This window comes from Rosa rugosa, chromosome 4 (genome assembly GCF_958449725.1).
Source record: "Rosa rugosa chromosome 4, drRosRugo1.1, whole genome shotgun sequence".
NCBI classification, from domain to species: Eukaryota; Viridiplantae; Streptophyta; class Magnoliopsida; order Rosales; family Rosaceae; genus Rosa; species Rosa rugosa.
Window position 1 is genome coordinate 47,387,360 of NC_084823.1, and position 19,730 is coordinate 47,407,089.

The 19,730-nt window shown below is 38.9% G+C and overlaps 2 protein-coding genes across 5 annotated transcripts; one reads left to right on the forward strand and one right to left on the reverse strand.

Annotated features, from left to right (window-relative positions):
* The first annotated feature begins 344 nt into the window (after positions 1-344).
* On the forward strand, positions 345-2,953 carry LOC133741754 (uncharacterized). Of its 3 annotated transcripts, none has more exons than XM_062169482.1 (9): positions 345-705; positions 811-879; positions 965-997; positions 1,481-1,634; positions 1,804-1,833; positions 1,934-2,045; positions 2,149-2,235; positions 2,331-2,411; positions 2,517-2,953. In XM_062169482.1, the coding sequence occupies exons 4-9, from the start codon at positions 1,528-1,530 to the stop codon at positions 2,592-2,594; spliced, it is 495 nt and encodes a 164-aa protein (XP_062025466.1). In that variant the 5' UTR covers positions 345-705; positions 811-879; positions 965-997; positions 1,481-1,527; the 3' UTR covers positions 2,595-2,953. The 3 variants fall into 3 exon arrangements, with proteins under 3 accessions (XP_062025466.1, XP_062025465.1, XP_062025464.1); XM_062169481.1 differs by having other exon boundaries at positions 1,546-1,634; XM_062169480.1 differs by having other exon boundaries at positions 345-879; positions 1,546-1,634.
* Positions 2,954-6,159: 3,206 nt separating this feature from the next.
* Positions 6,160-8,906, reverse strand: LOC133743768 (RNA pseudouridine synthase 3, mitochondrial-like). Of its 2 annotated transcripts, XM_062171797.1 has the most exons (9): positions 8,418-8,906; positions 8,278-8,337; positions 8,030-8,188; positions 7,804-7,851; positions 7,616-7,696; positions 7,277-7,393; positions 7,058-7,159; positions 6,818-6,976; positions 6,160-6,724 (listed from the first exon to the last, which is right to left on the reverse strand). In XM_062171797.1, the coding sequence occupies exons 1-9, from the start codon at positions 8,751-8,753 to the stop codon at positions 6,350-6,352; spliced, it is 1,437 nt and encodes a 478-aa protein (XP_062027781.1). In that variant the 5' UTR covers positions 8,754-8,906; the 3' UTR covers positions 6,160-6,349. The 2 variants fall into 2 exon arrangements, with proteins under 2 accessions (XP_062027781.1, XP_062027782.1); XM_062171798.1 differs by lacking the exon at positions 7,058-7,159.
* Between the last annotated feature and the right edge of the window lie 10,824 nt (positions 8,907-19,730).

Sequence of the window (19,730 nt, forward strand, 5' to 3'; positions counted from 1 at the left end):
TTTTTAATTGACAATTTAAATTAGAAATGAAAGATAACCAAAGACACAAATTCGCAGAGGTGAGAATTTGAATCCATGCCGAACACACACATATCTACAATTTGTATGCACACTAAAGCCATTCTCTCTTAATTCTGGCATGATATCAATCCAATAAAAAGAAGAGCAATTATTCCAAAAAAGAAAAGAAAAGAAAAAACGAATAAAATAACCGTTTTCACAAAAGCAAATTTTTAAGGGCAATTCAGTAACTACATAAACCCCTAGTTTGTCAAATATATATAGGGCTCTGATAACTGATAGGTTGCATTTGTTTTTCTTGTCCTCCGAGCCCAAAAGATTGTTCTCTTTCCCCCATCCGAGATATAGATCTCTACCATCTGCTACCAGAATTTGATTCTTTTTTCCGATTCCGATGAGCCCCCTCATCCCTTGATGAAGTTGTTCTATCATTTTGCTATTTAGATTCCTAGGACATTTAGAGACAGATCTTATTGCTGTGAAGATGGGTTCTCGCAAAGAAAAAGGGACTATGGGGCAAAGTTGTTGTGGGCCGGGTCGGTTCAGTAACCCGATCCGACATATACGGTGCGGGTCATATTTGTAAGCGGGTATCGCTTGGAGTATAAATAGTAATCTGAAGCTCCCTCCCGCTACTGATAGATTCAAAATTGGGGATTCTCGTTTCCACAGCGACCGCTCCAGGTAAGCCCTCTCGTTCTCTGCTCTGCTAGGGTTTGTAAGTTCGTATCGATTAGAGTGGATCAAAATCGGCGAAATGGTTATACGCGACTACTACGTTGAATTTAGGCTGCTTCTCTGTTCGCGGACCTTGATTGCTTGCTAGATTTGTGCGGATCTTGATCGCTTAGGATGTCGGTAACTAACTGCTTTTACAAATTTCTTCTTAGAATTGCGTTTCTTCTTCTTAAATTAGTGCTTACTTTGTGATTCTCTTGTGCAGGGACTGCCGCTTCTTTTGAATGAAGAGAATGAGGTGTGTAATGATTTTAGTTTTAATTTTGTCATTTTTGTTTGTCATTTTAGTTTAATTACATACTGTTACTTTTGTGAATGATAATTCGTATTGTTTGAATCTGCACCAAAACAACATTTTATTGTATTTAGGTAGTCAGCATTCTATTGACAGTATTTAAAATCTCTATGACAATTTGCAAGATTTATTATGATCATGAAGTTTGGTTTTGAACTTTTCACAACCTAAAGTAGTACCCTGTATATGAAGTGTTGGGATAAAATCACTCTTACAACTTCATTTAATTTTTTTTTCATGTTCTTGTTGGTCGCTTGTGTTGATTTTAGTTCTGGATTTGAGGTCAGTATATGGGTTTATGTGGTTCTATGTCAGTAGCTAAGTCTTACAAGTGAGTTAAGGAGTTAGGTTTTTGCAATCGTGTGTAATGTTTAATGATCACTAAGGAATTCTTGTTTAACTTTGGATAATATCTCTGTGGATCAGTATGAAGTCCAAGTGGGAGATTATTTTCAGTGGATTACAAATTTGGGATGTTGACTGTGTTGCAGAACATGGTTGTATTTCGTGTTCGTCAAAGTGCTAGGGTTAGATACAGGAATACTTTTCAGAGATTGGAGATCCCAGGCATCCCCCAATGGTATAAATTTTTAATCTCCTTGTGTAGGGTCCATCCATAGCTAAACTAAGCCTTCTTAGGAAGTGGTGTGCGAAAAGGCAATATATGTGATTTATTTTTGCCCTACCAGCTATCTTCATTGTGTTTACAAATTGTGAAGCCTTACTTTTTTGTTCTTTTTTTGTTGCAGGAATCCTGAACATCCAGCAGCCAACTCTCAGTATAATCACTATTTTTACCGTGACGTTTATTCACTTCTGATATCTATTAATTTTATATACTTTTGATTTCTGTCACTTGATTTGTCTTTATTTTCTCAGGCCAATTGATATCCCTGGAGCGAGATTTGGTGATCATGTTGATGTTGAGGTTGGCTCCCCTCCTTCTCTTTGCCACTGCTCACATTTGGCCGTGGTGGAGCGTTCACTTCAGGTTGCATGGGGTTTATGTTCTAAAATTCATTTTGTTTTGTCAAGATTTTGTGTTAATTTCTCTTATGTCAAGGTTGTCCCATTTATTAACACTGTCTTTGCAGGTTCTATTGGCAGCACCGCCTGTTGGATTCCCTCCCCGTTGCCACTGCTCTCATTTGGTTGTGACCAAGCGATCACTTCACGTTGGGGTTTATGTTCTAAAATTCATTTTGCTTTGTCAAGATTTTGTGTGAATTTCTCTTATCTCAAGGGTGTCCCATTTATTAACACTTTGTCTTTGTAGGCTGTGTTGGCAGCACCACCTGTTGGATCCCCTCACTGTTGCCACTGCTCTCATTTAGTTGTGATGGAGCGATCTCTTCAGGTTGGGATACATGTTCTAAAATTCTTTTGCTTTGTCAAGAACCGTTAGTGTTAATTTTTCTTATATCAAAGGTATCCCCATTAATTTATCACTATGTCTTTGCAGGCTATGTTGCCAGCGACACCACCTGTTGGTCCCCAGTACCAATATCAGCTTCGCAGAACAAAGTCGGCGTCATTCTGAAAGTTGTTTTGTCTCTGAATCCATCCTACACTCGTCTGAAAGTTGTTTTGTCTCTGAATCCATCCTACACTCGTCTATCATAATGGCTTTGTGAATACACGTTACTCAAATGATATAACTGCACAAAGAATATTACTGTTGGCTTTGTGGAAATGTAGCCTGAGGTACCCTATCTTGAATTGTCCATAAGACTAGATTTAGACAGAATTCAACTGTTGGGCTTGTGTCACATTGATGAATTGATCGAAAGTACCTATCTGTATAGTACATAGTGGTAATACTTTTTGGCAACCTCTTTGTTTGGTAATATTCTGCTGATGCTTCCCTTCATATACTTTACTGTAATGTTTTAAAGGTTATCTGGTTTTCTTAATATCGTAGACCCTTATCATACTAGATCCTCACATCAGCCACTGATGACTAAGGAGCTAATTCCATTGTTGGTTCCCTTTGGTACCTTGCCTTGGAGAAGCCATTGTCCCTCTGTAATACATGTGATACATGTGCTGGTTTGTTGATAAAACAAACAACATTTGATATTTTTTGGTTTCCTTTTATTTGTTTCGAGTCTTTCGACTCCTCACAATCAAAATAAAAAAAGAAATTCTTTTATTTTCAAAAATAATTTTAAAAAAATTTAAAAAAAAATAAGAGGAAGCAAAACCAAATTGAATATGATAATTGTTGGGTCTGTTTGTGGTCATGAGTCTCGTGACTAAATAAAAACAAGGGGAAAACATCACAAATGGTGTATGAACTTTAGGCATTTCTACACTTTGGTGTACCAACTTTCATAACTATTAGAATAGTGTATCAAGTTTGCTTCAATCTTTCATTTTGATGTACGTTGTTAAATTTTTCGTTATCTTTACAAAAAAAAAAAAAAAAACTGACAAAGCTAAAGGAAAGATAATGGATTTTTTTTTTTTTTTTTTTTTAGCAAAGATAACGGAAAATTTAACAGCGTACACCAAAATGAAAGATTTGAGCAAACTTGATACACAATTCTGATAGTTATGAAAGTTGGTACACCAAAGTGTAGAAATGCCTAAAGTTCATACACCATATGTGAAGATATCCCTAAAAACAAAAAAACATTCGTTTCCAATTATTTAGGCTTCAATCTGTGAAATTGTTTACGAGAGTAGATATAATTTTTTTTTTTTTTTAGTAAAGACAACAAGGCCGGGCACAATTTTCATGATGAAGGTTCATGTAAGCAGGGCAAGCGACATTCTTCTCAGCTTATCATGATTAATATTCCCCATGATCTTCTGCTTCTTCTTCTACAACATCCAAGTGCATGATCAAAACCCTCCTCACAAATTGGTCGGGGTTAAGGATATTTCTGATTTTCTTTGTCAAGGCAATTGTTAGCTACTTTGAGAAAGGATGTTGGGGGTTTCAACTTGTTGATGAGCTTGTTGAAAATCATGGAGGACTTTGGTAAGACAAGAAAGAACATTAAAGCAACTATATGTATACTGAAAAACATTAAAAAAACATGCCTTAAACTACTCAAGCATTTTTTTTACAGCGTGCAAAGTGAATAATATCTTACAAAGTACAAAATGCGTCATAAATATTTTTTCACACGTGCATATAGAGATGTCATTTACAACACAGTCTATAAGGACATATTTTTATACGTCGTACAAGATCTTTTATCCTATAGTGATTGTTGAATCAATTGACATGTCAGTCTCTCCTCTTTTTAGTGGAAATATTTAGATTTTGTTTTGATGTTTGGTTGTCGTTGTTGTAGTCCTTTAATAGGTGCCGGAATTGCGGTCAATGTGTAATTGCAGTTTATTGGAATGAAATTTACTTTGATATTAAAAAATTTAAAAATTTAAAAATTTAAAAATTAAAAAATGAAAAAATGAAAAAATGAAAAAATTAAAAAATTAAAAAATTAAAAAATTAAAAAATTAAAAAATTAAAAAATTAAAAATTTTAAAAATTAAAAAATTAAAAATTATTTCTCAAGCACGAGTAGAGTACATTCGAACATCACGTGATCATGTATTGTAAACAAACTATAAAACAATCATGTATGTATTGTAAACAATTTATAAAATTTGTACATAGTAGTTTATAAAAAAGAAGATAAGTTGGAATGAACTAACTTCTGTATTTAACAATCACAAGATTATGACGGATCAAAAATATTTATAATGAAAAGGAGAAGTAGCAATAATAATTGGAGTAGCTAATAACCTAAAACTTTAGTTTATAGACTCAAACCCAGCCCTCCTTACTATCGGCAGAGGGGACATATGTGATTTATCTCCAGCCACCGGACGATGCAATGTCCATGATAAATTAAGGTGTGAGCAAGGCATACGAGCAATGAGTTGATCAACAGTTCCACCTTCTGCGAGGCCGTCGGAACTGTGGCTCTTTCAAACTATCAAGCCTCACTTTCTCCATACTTCCAGGTTTAAAGTCCAACCTAGCCCTAGCCGATGAAACTCTTTGATCACCACGGACGATTGGCCCTACATAGTAAGTATAGGTCTGCTCCATTATGGTTACATCAATGGGTAGCATGGGCACGGCCTCACGGCTACTTGAAACACCTGCAATGCTCGAAAGAATCACACCCAGGTCTCTTGTAATCCCCGTCCTATGGGACAGTTGCACAGAGAGCGAACACATATCCTAATTCTTTTAGAAGCCGCCTGCTTCCGATTATCTTCCACATGTTGAATCGGATATAACCCAACTCTAGCTTTTGACATCATCTTGGGATCCGGAGTTTCTCTCTGCTTCATTGCTGTAAAAATCATGTAACTCGATGTACACTTTTGGAACAACTAGTTTAGGGGGAGGCTAATATTTGATATTGAAGAATTTCTAGACGAGGGTTTTATAGGGGTTGCGTACAAAAGCAAATCCTAATCAGATAGAAAATCTCACCCAAATTAAATAAGCCCGCAGATCGATTTTCTTATTTTGCAGACTTCTAAACACAGACAACTACATGACACATAATACAGTAGTAGATCAGTTCCGTACACTCAATAAACTAGCTCGAGATCCAGCTAAGTTAGTCTATTAATGCATGGAGCTAGTGTGATTTCAATATCGAACTGCAATACTTAATATATCAGTATATTAATAAACCTTAGACAAACCCGTACTGCAAAACTAATTACTAGAAGCTAACAGCCCGTAGCAACAAGAAGCTACATTGCTAAATCTCCTCAACCCTTGGCTCGTTCCACAATTGGCATCAGGTGTCAGCAAAAGGGACATAAGTGTTTTATCTCCAACCACCGGACTATGCAATTTCCATGTGATCAAGATGTAAGGAAGGCACACCGAGTAATGAGTTGATCAACACCAACATATGACTTGACCGGTTAGAAGATGTTGATTGGCAATTGTAGACTTAGAAGCATTGGACTTAACAAACAAGCGAACAACACTACCAAAGTACCAAACCAAGTGCGAGCCTCAAAGCTTCCGCTAAAAGCAGGGATTACAGAAGCAATAGTTGAATTGATCTATCCTGCCAACAGTATCTAACAGAAATTTTCACTGTTACTCGAGATCAAAGTATGTTAAAATGACTTTTAGTGATACAACTAGCAAAACAAGCACTGAAGGTCTACATGTTTTAAATTTCTTATCCACTCTGAAATTTATATTCTGGTTATATACAGTACTCAAAGTAGAGTCAAAAGAAGGCCTTGGAAGATTCTATCAGGGGAAGAACTGAGCTGATTGATAGCTTATTAACCTGTCCTCTACACCAAATAAGATGACATGAGATTCCAACTAAGTTTCATGTGGGTTGGCATCGATGCCACAAACCGAAGGATATCTGGCTTCAAACTGTCTACAGGGTGCCGGTTGTCTGACTTCTGATCCAATAAAACAAGGAACTTAGCAATATTGGGGAGTACGAGCTCTCTACAGTGTAGATGCAAAAGAGGGACTTTTGACAGAACACTTCCCTTCTGTACATCCAGACCCGCTGGCCTCCGCAACTTGTATTGTAGCCCAGTTGCCGGCTCAATATCGACTTGAGGCATTTGTTTCCATCTCCGGTGAACAAACCACCCATACTTATAGTCACCCACAATTGGCGTGCCTAGAGCTTCAGCACAATGAACACGGAGCTGTACAAATACAAGAATTGAAAATCATAGACGGCCTTAAATCCAGTATCCACCAATTCTCATTTTCCGGAAGTGTCGTTAAGGAATTTGTACCTGATGCTTTCGGCTAGTGAGTGGTTGTAATTCAATCCATGAGCATCCATTTATCGTAGGACCAAGCACCCGATATTGAGTTAGAGCCGGTTGGGAAGCTTCTAATCCTGATTGATGAGCCAAGATGACCCTCTCTGTCTTCCCATCGTCAAGAAGCACCTGCAATCAATGATGAAATAAATACAATCACACTATTTCTTCACAACAGAAATCTGAAACTTGACTTTAGAGATAGAGAACCTTCATGAGAGGAGCACAAATTAAGCCTTCCTTTTCCTTGGGCGACCCTATAACCAATGCCCAGTACCTCTGACATTTTGTTCTACATGCATCATTCCAAGACTAGAATTATCCAAATCATGTAAGTCTTGAGAATTAAATCTTAACAGTTTTACATACTTCATATTACAAGTTGTTGCCTGGTGCTAAATGAGTGATTAGAAACATGAAGTATGATACCCTGCATGATGATTTCCCAATGTTGATGTCAGTGTATAACGAATGCAGAAGAGAAACACTGTCTTTTGTTCTTCCCATTAAAAGGAGGCCACTGCTCTCTCTGTCAATCCGATGAACCTGATAATATATGCATATATAAACAGACATTCTTAAATTATGCAATTAGAAACTAAGTGTATTGAAGAATCAATTAAGTTCAAACGAAAACCAAAGAGTTGAAGACTGCTGATATGAACAGTCTATGATACAGAAAAGCTAGTAACTACGATACGAAGCCACATGTTCTCAATATCCCCGAGAACTTTATTTGATGGGAATCATATAGAATTGAAATCTTACCAATTTAGGACCTTCATCATAATCATAAGATAATGCTGCTGCTGCCAATGCATCCATGCTGTTATGGACTGGCACATTACCCTAATCAAATCATTATACATGTTCATTAAATCAAACCGTAACACAGCATGCTGATATAATGAAACAGTAGGAGACACTACAAAGACTGGCACAGTATAGATTCTAACCTTGACTGGCAATTTTGGGGGCTTGTTCAGCACTATTATAGCAGAATCCTTACATATATAACCAAAATACAATAATCAGAAACGTAAACACACTGATGAAAACCACCAGTAGGTGCAGCTACATAAAAATAACTCAACATAACATATAGATGGCAACGCCTGTATCAAATCACCAGTGAATATCAGAATTCAAACAAAAACCATGTAAAGAGCGCAGGACTTAGACCTTGTACTTGACAAGCCTTTGCAAGTAGTCAATCTCATCCGCATTTGGGTACAATGTCTCACTTGGTATGCAATCAAATCTCCTTGAAACTTTACCCTCCGCAATCGATACGGGTACATATACTCTTGCACCTTCCTCCATTACCTCACTAGGCCTAATCTATTTCAAATAGAATCATCACAACACATAAAAATGGAAACGCTTTCTTGCAATCCAATCAACTTTACTACATGAGCAAGCATGATTACCTTTCTCATGCGTTTCGCTTGCCCTTCCTTCCCAATTGAATCCGGGCATTCCATCTGAACCTATAATTAAATTGAACAAATTATAAAAGGTATATAAAAATCAAAACTTTAGGGATTAGAGTTCATCAAGTTTTACTCACAAGGCCTTTGTTGAAATGGGACCGAATGGCGGTGTCGTCAATCTCATGGAAGTAATACTTGAGCCAACTGACGGCGGTGACGTGTGAGGGTCGTGAAACGGCGCCGTCTTGGCATGACTTCTTCTTCCCCGGCAAATGTCGACCGCCGGGGAAAGGCGGCAAGGAGAGGAGCTGCCTGGGCTTCGGGCCTTCTTTCGGTGGGCCCAGTTTGGCGACGTGGTTCGACACTCGGATGAGCGGCGGCGGTCCGGCGGTCTGCGGCGGTGGAGGAGATAAGGTAGAGTATTGGCGAGTACAGAGTGACACGTGGCAGTAGGTTATGATTCTTCTCCGCATCGTTTTACATGTTGGGATTGCGGGAGTGAGTGACGGACTGACGGCGACGGTGGAGATGGAGATGGCGCGAGATTACAGAGGAGAACAATGAAAGCTTAATTAGATAAATAGTCCCTTTGTTTGGTCTCAATTTCCTTAAGGTCCCCATAGTTTTGATTTTCGAGAGAATCTTGCGTAGGGCACCCGCACGGGACACGTGGTGGGGAGGGCCAATCACTGCCCAGCAGGGGGGTGTTTTGGGTATTTCACTTTAGAGAGCAGGGGCAGTTTCGGAAAAGATGAAAAATTTACTTGCTTCTGATACCCCCCACCTAAGTATTTGCCTTGATTTTCTATCACCTCACCCCATGTACAAGCATGTTGTCTTACATGTTTCAATCAGTGAAATTATATTATAGATGCATTTAAATTTTTAAGTTAGAAAGATCCCCAAACTTAAGAGCAAGTCCACCCGTTGAGGTTGGCAGGTCAATACTATTCACTGTTTTTTGCCTTTCATTTCCACCATTTAGGTTGGCAGGTCAGATACTATTCACAAAAGGCCACCGCATGTCAGTTGACATGTCAAGAAATTGACCCAGAAAGTGACCCAAATTGACCTTTTGTGAACAGTATCTGACCTACCAACCTAAATAGTGAAAATGAAAGGCAAAAAACAGTGACTAGTATTGATCTGCCAACCTTAACGGGTGGACTTGCTCTAATATGGGTGGATAGGAAACCTCAACGTCTTTCAATTAGGGAAAAAGTAATTTTAACGATGTTCTCTTTATGCTAACTTTCATATTTTCATAATTTGTTTTATTTATCTGTCGTTTTATACTTACTTATACTTTATTTCAATATGATTGGACCTTGTTGATGCCCAAAAATTCAGCTAGTAAGCCCAATTCATATTTTTTTTTTTTGAAAGAAAAGTTCATTGATCTAGCGATTAAAATCGCTTAAGAGGGCATCCCAATGAGGAGCATACAAAGGCCAAAAATGCCTAAAACTTTGAGCTAAGCTAGAACAAACTAGAAGATGTACTACATCAACCAATTGTTCTTGTACAATTAAATTCTGCTCTAAAACTTTTCTAGAGAAACTAGTAAATTCTGAAGGTAAGTCCTCATTGTCTTTAAGATAATTACCAACAACGAAACCATTGTCATGATCTTGAGAGCTGTAAACCCAACAATCAGAATTTACGATCCGGGCATGTAGAAGATCAATAGACCAACGAAGACTAGACTCGACCCAGCATAAGGGACACTGCTTGCCAAAGCACGCAATTGTGGTACTCACAGCGTGACTATACCGAGCCTTTTTATAGAATCTAGAAACGTTCACTCCACCTGAAAACAAGCGCAGCACACCCAGAAACTTTGTCCAAATTAACATAGAAGCAAACGAGGAGTCACCCGGGTCCTAGATCCAGACCCATGGAAAGGTCTGGCCCAGCATATGGGCCCAACACCAGCCCGTAAGGAGAACCCAGATTACTCTGGGCACCCCACGCAAAGAAACCAAGCACCACCGCCGGCTACTACCTGACGAGATCTGCAACCATCTGCGCCACTAGAACAAGAGCAACCACCAAGGGATAACCCAGCCGCCACCGTGCAAGAGAGTAGAAGCCCGCCGAGCCCAATATCGACATCACCGCCCGAACCAGACAGGATTGAACTCCACCAGTCGTGCCTACACCAGTGCAAACCAGATCAACCCGCTTGTTGACCAATCTCTCCTCCACCACTCGCCGACTAGGAGCAGCTGCAATCCGACTATAGGACCACCAGGATCCCACAACACCAGAGAGCCCCAAATCTGAAGCCATAGCGCAAAGGACACCCGGCCAATTAGATCCCTTGCCGTCATCGGAAAATCGTCCCGTCGAAGGATGAAAGGCATGCAGCCATAGTGAAGAGAACTTGTACGCTGGAGAGGAGGTGAAGGAGCCCTCCAAAGAGGATACCTATCGGTGGCGGCGCTAGGGTTTAGAGAGCTCTCGCTCTCTCCTATCTTCTTCTTTTTTTGATATTTTGCAAAGTGTATTTGTTGGCAAATCTTGAAAACACTAATTTATTGAAAATTTTGTTCAAGGTTTTTCCCTGATCTGATCAAACAAATATTTGAATGAACATTATAGAAGAACCTTTTTATTTGTTGTTCAAATAATTTATAGAAAAGCCTTGAACAATGAAGAAGAAACACACAATTTGGCAAAACAATGAAGAAGAAACACACAATTATTGGTCAAAACATACCCTATATAGCATCCACAATACCCACCACCGAATCCTTTTCATTTTTCATTTTCATTTCTCTTTCAAACCTCCTCGAACTTCTTCTCATCTTTTCAAAAAAAAAAAAAAAAAAAAATCTTCTTATCTTCATATAGCGAAAACAAGAATTTCTTCTCATCAAACTAAATTTAGATTCGAAACAATTAAGGACGAACTCCCATGACGCTCACTTTTATGAATGGAGTTGTCTTAGCTTTGGATGTATGGTTAAAAATCTTGGACCCAGAACAACAAGACGATGGCATTTTCATCTACCAAGTAAATTAAGTCCTATTAGCAATGCGAAGTTTTTTTTCATTTCAATTTTCATTTCTTGGAGAAATTCATGAAATCAATCTTAGTGTTTCTAATTGGGAGCTATTAGAATTGTTCTTGATCTAATGATAGCATAATTTAATGGTTTTTTTTTTTTTTTAAATTATGAACGACAGTGTAACTCCCCATCCCACCTTGATGTCAGTGAGATTTGAACCCATGACCTCCATTGTGTTAGTTAGACTAGCTAACCAACAGGTCACGGCTCACCAACTTAATGGTCTATTTGAAGTTACCTCAATGTTCATGCCTTTTCAGTTTTTTTTTTTTTAAAGAAATGAAAGGAAAACTAACTCATTGCCCTCTCTGATAAATTTATTGATAACTCAAAATGTTCATGCCTTATCAGCTTAAGCATATGGTTAACAAAATGCAGTTGGACTGTTTAAGTTCTGGAGATATGTATGACACCTAATTTGTCAGGTTGAGTAGTTGATTTAGAAGAATGACCGCTTGTTTTGCTCAACTACTGAAATTTCCATTTTCAAACTTTCCGTAGTTAAAACTTTTCTGATATTAGGAATTGAAAATACTTATATGAATTCTGACATATTATTTTTTAGGAGAGTATATAAGTCCTTTTTGATTTGTTATTGAGTTATCATTGTCCATACTGGGCTTCTTTTGGTTGAATCTAGTTATTTTCTTATTTGTTCAAAATCTAATTGTCCTGTTGAAATTTATTTTTGCAACTTTGTCTGGAACGAAATCATCCTTCAGTATTTACTAGCAATGTACCCGCGTTTCTCGCGGGTAATATTATGATGTTAATGGAAAATAGATCGATTAAAAAGAATAGTTGTTATTTATTTTTTAGACATAAAATAATGGTAGTTTGGCTAATTACACTTTTACACTTTTATCTATTTATATTCTATTAACTTAATTTGACAATTATGTTATTGAAGGGTATTATAGGTACTTCAAAATTTGGTGAAGCCCTTTGACACCAAAAGAGGGCCCCATTTATAGTAGTAAAGATAACCATTCTTTTTTATATTCAATTCCATCAAGGAATTTAAACATGTTACTAATTAATATGCGAACCTCCTCTTTTTTTTTTTTTTGAAAACGACGAACCTCTATTTTTTAACATGTAAGGATGTATAATCAGTTTGCAGATTTCATGTATCAAAATGGTTTCAACAACCTTGAGAACTCTAAACTATAAGGTGTATATTTTGAAGCATGATTACTTGTTTTAATAGTGTTGTATCAACAGTGTTTGTGGAACTTTTATTGGTGTTGGTTGTATCATTATTTTTTATTACCTATTTCAATCTATCAACTATTGAAAATTTTTATTTGAATTTTATAACGCAAAAGGGGTTTTTGTCTAACTCGTGGCTTTATGTTATTGGTCAAAGTATACTCTATATAGCATCCACAATGTCCACCGCCGAATCCTTTCATTTTTTGTTTTCGTTTCTCTTTCAAACCTCCTCAAACTTCTTATCATCTGTCGATAGAGGGAGGATATGTAATGGTTCATTCTAGCTTGAGTTATTAATATATCTATATGATATTCATTCAAAAAAAAAATTTCTTCTCATTTTTTAAGACCCAAAAAAAAAATTGATAAATAAAAAAAAATTCTTCTCATCTTTAGACAACAAAGACAAGAATTTCTTCTCATCAAACTAAAATTAGATCTGAAATTAATCAAGGATGAACTCCCCTCACGCTCACCCTTATGAATGGAGCTGTCTTAGCTTTGGATGTAGGGTTAAAAATCTCAGACCTAGAGTAAGAAGACGATGGCGTTTCCATCTACCAAGTAAATTAAGTCCTATTGTTACTACAAGTAAAATTCATTTTTTGTTTAGATGTATATGTGCCTTTCAAGTCTGATATTACTTAGCTGCAATAAATGAAAATTAACATTAGTATCATTTTGATTTTCTTGGCTTTTATGTAATAGTATTATCAGGGATCTTTTTCGCATGACATGTTCTTTATGAACGGATGTATTGGGACTCTCAGTCTTTGGATGATGTTGTTGATCAGTTAACTGTTGTTGGTTACCGTTTGAAATCTGTTGGGGCATCATTTACTGTCACTGGTTTATCTTTAAAGGTTACGTTGTTGGTCAATACCTAATAGCTGCTAGATTAGATGCTTCTAATGATCCATTAATTGTAGCTGGCTGTTCCTTGATGACCATCAGTGTTTCTGTGGTGGCAACTGCTCAGTTTGGCAATGTAGGAACTTCTCGATTTGGAGGCCCAAGAACTGAGGAACGTCCAGGAGCTTCTGAGTTTGGACAAAGCTGGTCCTGAATTTTCAAAGGCCTAGAGCGAACATCTAAATGAGGCCTATTAATTATAGGATTTAATATATATATATATATATCTTGGTAAAAAAAAAAAGATGAAAAAAATGAACAAAACAAAAACGAAGAAAGAGAGTTGTCTGAGATTTGAACTCAGGTCCTGGCATCTAAAAAAAGAGCACCTTAACCAACTACACCACTTCGTACTTGGAGGCCTCCCAAAATCGGAGGTCTAATGCGGCTGCACTAGTTGCAGCCCTTGAAGGCCGCTCATGAGTTTGGACGCCAAGAAACTCAGAGACCTAGCGCAGGAACCTCTCAATCTGCTGCTCCAGAACATCAGAAAAATCCAAGAACTTCTTGCGATACACCAGTCACAAGAACCTCTCAATTTGCTGTGGGGAGTTCTTCTCAACAATTTATAGACTATTTTAGTCCTATTGATGCTTTGGATCAGGCTAAATTGGTATCCAATAGTGGACCAACCCTTGAGTTCAATAGCACTCCTCTTCTGAGTTTTCTGATGGATCTCTCCATGAAGGATCTCAGTCTTGTGGATCTCAATCCAGTGGTGATGGTGAATCTCAGGGTGATGCTTCATCTTCTTCCTCATCACATGCTAATATCATTGTTGGATCTCCACCCCGTTCTGTTTCCTATCTTAAAAGGGTATACATGCAGCGTTAGTTTGGATATCGGTCCTACTAGCTTATCGGCACCTTTGTAGTTTCTAGTTTCTAGCTTATCTCCGTGACTTATAATTTCTACGTATATTTTTTGACCTCTTATCATATATTTTCTCCTTAAACTTTCTATTCCACCTTTTGTCTGTTTACACTTGCTACATTTATTGTTCGTCTATCAAACTACGATCAACTTCACTTGATTCTTGCTAGATTCCAAACCCCCTTAAAAAAAATGCAATTAGGTAGCAACATGATTTTCTCAACTTTAATATATAATTCTTTAAATCCGATTCTAATAACATCCAAATGGAAATTGGATAAGAGCATGAGTGGGGTGAAAGAAATTATAATTTGTTTAAGGAAAACTGAAATTGAGAGAGAATTGAGTCGTGCTTTCATTAATAATAGGGGCCTCTTTATATAGAGGATTACAAGACATAGAATCAGAGTTGTACAAGGAAAGATAATCGTATAATTAATCGGATATCTATGAATATCTCCGAGAATATCTCTAATTCAAAACCCTATAGCAACTAGGTTAAGTAACCTAGAGTTTGGGCCAGACACATATTCTGGATTTACTTGAACACTCCCCTTTGTATCGCCCAAATGTAGTGTTTCTCTCGTTGTCTCATTAAAAACCTTGCCGAGTAACAAAAACTCAGTGGGACAAAAATAACTTCGGTCGAATGGGAAAAAGAGCACAACACACCTTTCACGTTTCAAGATCATACATGTAGACATCTTCCCCTAATGTCTGCATCTCCCACTGATGACTACGGTCATGGGAGTTCGGATAACTTCCGCAAACGATGCTACCAACATGTTTCTCGAAAGTGGAATTTGGGCAATGACTTAGTGAGCAAGTCTGCCTCACTGTCCTCAGATCGAACCTAGTTCACTTTGATCTTGAGGAGAGTCTGTTGTTGCTGATTATCCTTGGTGTTGTCGCTTTTGACATAGCATTGCTTCATTTGTTCAAAACAAGCAGTATTATCCTAAATGCTCGTAGGCTCATCTGTGGTAGACTTCAAACCACAATTGTTCGAACATGCGTAATTATGGATCCAATCCATATACATTCACGAACCACATCGTGAAGAGCAATAATCTCTGCATTGTTTGAATATATAGCAACTAGGGTATGTTCTGTAGACCTCCAAGATATCACGGTCTTTACCCATGGTGAACACTTAACCAATTTGGGAATGACCTTTGTGTGGGTCAGAAAGATACCCAATATCAGCAAAACCTTCCAAAATACATGTTGTTTTGGGATGGGGATAGTGGACGCAGGCCAGTGTTGGCGGCGTTCCTGGTGTGTGACGGGTCTGAAGCCATCATCTCTCTGTAGGGATAAAGCATGCCCATATCAGTCATACATCTCTAGTATCGAAATATATCTTTTACACCAATCCAATTGCGTCGCGTCGGCGCAGAGCTATAACTAGCTAACAAGTTCACAACATATGAGATGTCTGATCTTGTGCATTGAGATAAGTACAATAATGCACCTATTGTACTTAAGTAAGGCACTTCTGCCTCTAGCACATCTTCGTTATCATCCTTTGGACGAAGATGATCCTTTTTAGGATCAAGACTACAGACGATCATAGGGGTGCTTGAAGGTTTGACCTTGTCAAAATGCCTAAGCATCTATCAATACGATGCTCAAGTTCCAAACCGAGACATAATCGTGTTCTCCCAAAATCCTTCATCTCAAACTCGGATTTCAAGTGTTCAGCGGTTTCCCTTAACTCTTTAAGGGCTTCCAATGAAGATCATGTCCAACATGAACCGCAATGGAATCCGAAACTTGTTATGGAAACGCGTGGGCATATCCCTTCCTAATCAAGTAGTCACTTTAGTGAGCGTTTCAACCTCTTTATAAAACGCGCTCCGTGGTCTAGAGCCACTTGACTTGGGTAAATGAAGTTCACCATTAACCTTCATGTAATTCCGTATCTAGATCCCCATAGAGATACGTAGTGACCACATTTGTAAGCTGCATGTTCAGTTATTCGGAAACTACAAAATTGACAGGGTAGTGGAGTGCAATGACATCCATTACAAGAGAATATGTCTCATCGTAGTCGATTCCAAAGCGTTTTGTGAGAAGCATTTTGCTATAAGGCGAGATTACTATATCTTTTCCTCATCACGCTTTCTAACGAAGACCCATTAGTCAACAGGTTTTATGTCAGGAGGTGTTGGCATCACTGGCTCGAAAACCTTCCTCTTCGTTAGAGAATCCAACTTAACCTAGATCACATCTTTCCATTTAGGCCAAATTTCTCTACATTGGTATTCATTCATCAACGAAGTGTGGTTCGATATCATCGGACTCAACAAACTCATGCGCAACGAAATGCGCAACTACATCATCAATTATGATGGAGTTTCTATCCCACGTCTCATGTACACTAGTGTAATTTTCATAGAGCTCTACATTCTCATGAATAGGTTCTGACGTTGAGGCGTCCCCCAACGATAACCTTAATCCAAAAGATTCTCATGAGACGGATTTTGAGTGTCGATGATCAAAGGATTGGTTATGCCAAAGTATCCTTCGAACCCCCGGGCCTCCCACGCATCCTAGCTAGGGCCATGACCTATAACGCCAGAGTGCCACTCTCTTTGGCGTTGGTGCCATGCCTACCTCCGTATAGGGTGACACTACGTCCTCTCGTAAAGGACGTCCTTCCTTGCAGGCATGTTTGCAGCAGATATGTCTGATCTAGTCACTTTAGTGGGGATCGAGATGAGACATAGTGAGGACAGGCCACGACAATTCCTGTCGTTCATGCTGAACATTCGTGTTCTTATCTCCCCATAACGACGGGAACACTGTCTCATTAAAGTGGCAATCCACAAGACATGCGGTAAAGAGATCGCCTAGCAAGAGCATTAAGTGGCGGACGATTGTTGGAATCTCAAATCCAAAGTAGTTGCCCATTCGTCTGTAAGGACCCATCATAGTGCGCTGTGGCGGCACAATTGGCACATAAATGGCACATTCAAATGTGCATAAGTACGAAATACTTGTACCCAGTCACTAGCTGTAACGCAGAGATACATTGAGTGGCGGTAGGTCGTAGACGAATTAGCATAGCTGCATGCGATATTGCATTACCCCAAGCGGATATAAGAAGATTGGTGCGCATTACCAATGTCCGGGCTACCATCGCAGTCGTTTCCGCGAGACCATTTAGGTGTGTACATGAGAATATGATGTCCAACATCAGTTCCATTGCAATAACTATCGAAAGTCTTCGATGTAAACTCTCTAGCATTGTCAAGTCCAATTGACTGAATAGGATGATCCAAGGAGTGAGCCCGTTGTCATATGATATGTTCTAGGAGTGTAGTATAAGCAACATTTACAGGTGGACAATGGCACAACATGTGACCAGCGTGTTTGCATGTCAACCAACATCATGAGATATTTAAACGTCCGCAAGTTGGTTGAATTAGTCCGCAAAATTCCCATGGATTCTATGTAAGAACAGAATGAGTATGTTCATTTCCTTTGCATAGGACGGTCTCAGTCATAATTTTCCTAAGGAACCGGCTTTGTAAATTGAGTGATAGGCCTTAGAAGCAACCAATGAGGATTGTGGTTGGGTCTGAGTGTCTGAAACGCTATTTGAAGCAAAGTTGGTGATTGCAGCATCACTTGGGGCGCCCATCACCATGATGGGCGCCCCAAGTGATGCTGCAATCACCAAGATGGACGCCATCCATGGCGTCATGGATAGGGACTGTGCCAGCCTTGGGCTGGTGGTGGACAACGGTGGCGCTAGAGGCAGCGACGGAGGTCACACTTAGTCCAGGAATCAACCTTTAATTCGTGCTTCATTTTGCTCGAAAGAATGGATGGTTTTATTGTATTTAATAGCTTGAATAGTAACATAGAGTCCACTAGAGAGACACATAAACTTCTCTAAGATGCGTCTTTATTCGCAATCGTTAGAGGTATTGCAAATGAACTCATTTCCGTTGTCTACATGCGTTTTCACATGGAATCCGTTGGCTATTCATAGGTGCGATTTGCCCTAGGAGCGTAGAGAGTTTCTGTGACCGTAATCAAGGTGCCATTTGGCAAGCAGAACTTGGGTTATTCCATGTCCTTGAATCAATACTGATGGCCCAACCATCGTAGTCACAAAGTCATATGCTCAGAATAAAAATGGAGTCATAATGAAAAGAACTCGAAATTTTATTCATAAGCCAACAGAGTTACATCATTGTCTCTTTGACCAAGAAAATCTAATCCAAAATGCTAGCTAATGCAAAACAATGGTAGTCGTCTAACTTCTTTCGGTAATTCCAAAATAAATGTGACCAGGTGAGTAGAGAGATGTCGGTGGAGTAAGGCTCGCTTAAGTACCACTAATCTCATAACCTTCCTAGACATCACACTTACTTTGGGTGAGCCTACTTTGAAGAAAGACTAAACCATTGGCATCTACTACAAAAATATATGGCAATTGCCTATTACATCTATTGGAAAATAAAAAGACTTAATCAAAATCGCCAGTCTCTGGATCTTGGCATTTGATGTCTTCAACCCTTAGAGCAAGATCGTCATCTTGATCTTCTTGCTCCATGTAATTTGCTTCCCTTTGCTTCACGATACGTCTTGTACGCGTTAGCAACATTCTAGGGTGCATTACATGCTTTAGCCCAATGTCCGGACGCTCCACACCGAAGACAAGCATCATCATGGTCAGGCTCCCTTGATCGAGGCGCGGCTAGAATGCGTTGGGGACGGCTATGATCCTTGGTGGCGCCACTACCATAGCCGGAGGCTCTGCCTCTCTCTCTCTTCACACGTTGACCTCTACGATTCTGTGCACGCCTATCTTGGCGGTTTCCTTCCTCTTTGGGGCGTGAATATGGACCAGAACGTCCAGAATTATCAATTTCCTTACGGTTTCGCTCTTGGCGCCCTCCCTTAGGGGCGCAACTATAATTAGACTCCGGAATTGGCTTTGCTCCCACGGGTCTAAAGTTATAGTTCTTCACAAGTATGTTGTCGTGCTTTTCAGCTACGTTCATGGCTCCAATAAGCTCATGAAATCTTGTGATGCGTCCGGCATTGGCATCAATCCGATAGTTCTTGGTTATCATCAATGCAGAGACGTAGAAGGTAGAGAGAGTTTTCTCGATCAACATCGTATCAGTGATTTTCTGCCCACAGAATTCCATTAAAGACTTGATACGAAGTGCTTCCGAACTGTAGTCAAGTACAGACTTGAAATCACAGAAGCGGAGGCTATGCCATCTCACTTCTAAATCAGGAAGCAGGGAGTCACGAACGTTGCCAAAACGCTGCTCGAGTTCTACCCATAGTTTTCTTGGGTCTTCTTCATTGAGGTACTCATTCTGGAGTGCGTCATTCATGTGTCTTGTC

Bases quoted from the DNA above. Each gene is read 5' to 3' on its own strand.
- LOC133741754 (XM_062169480.1), top strand. The intron at 1,834-1,933 runs GTATAATCACTA...TTATTTTCTCAG, and splicing joins CATCCAGCAGCCAACTCTCA to GCCAATTGATATCCCTGGAG. The intron at 2,046-2,148 runs GTTGCATGGGGT...CTGTCTTTGCAG, and splicing joins TGGTGGAGCGTTCACTTCAG to GTTCTATTGGCAGCACCGCC.
- LOC133743768 (XM_062171797.1), bottom strand. From the start codon at position 8,753: ATGCGGAGAAGAATCATAACCTACTGCCACGTGTCACTCTGTACTCGC. The intron at 7,697-7,803 runs GTTAGAATCTAT...TGATTTGATTAG, and splicing joins CCCCAAAATTGCCAGTCAAG to GGTAATGTGCCAGTCCATAA. The intron at 7,160-7,276 runs GTATCATACTTC...GGATAATTCTAG, and splicing joins TTGGGAAATCATCATGCAGG to TCTTGGAATGATGCATGTAG.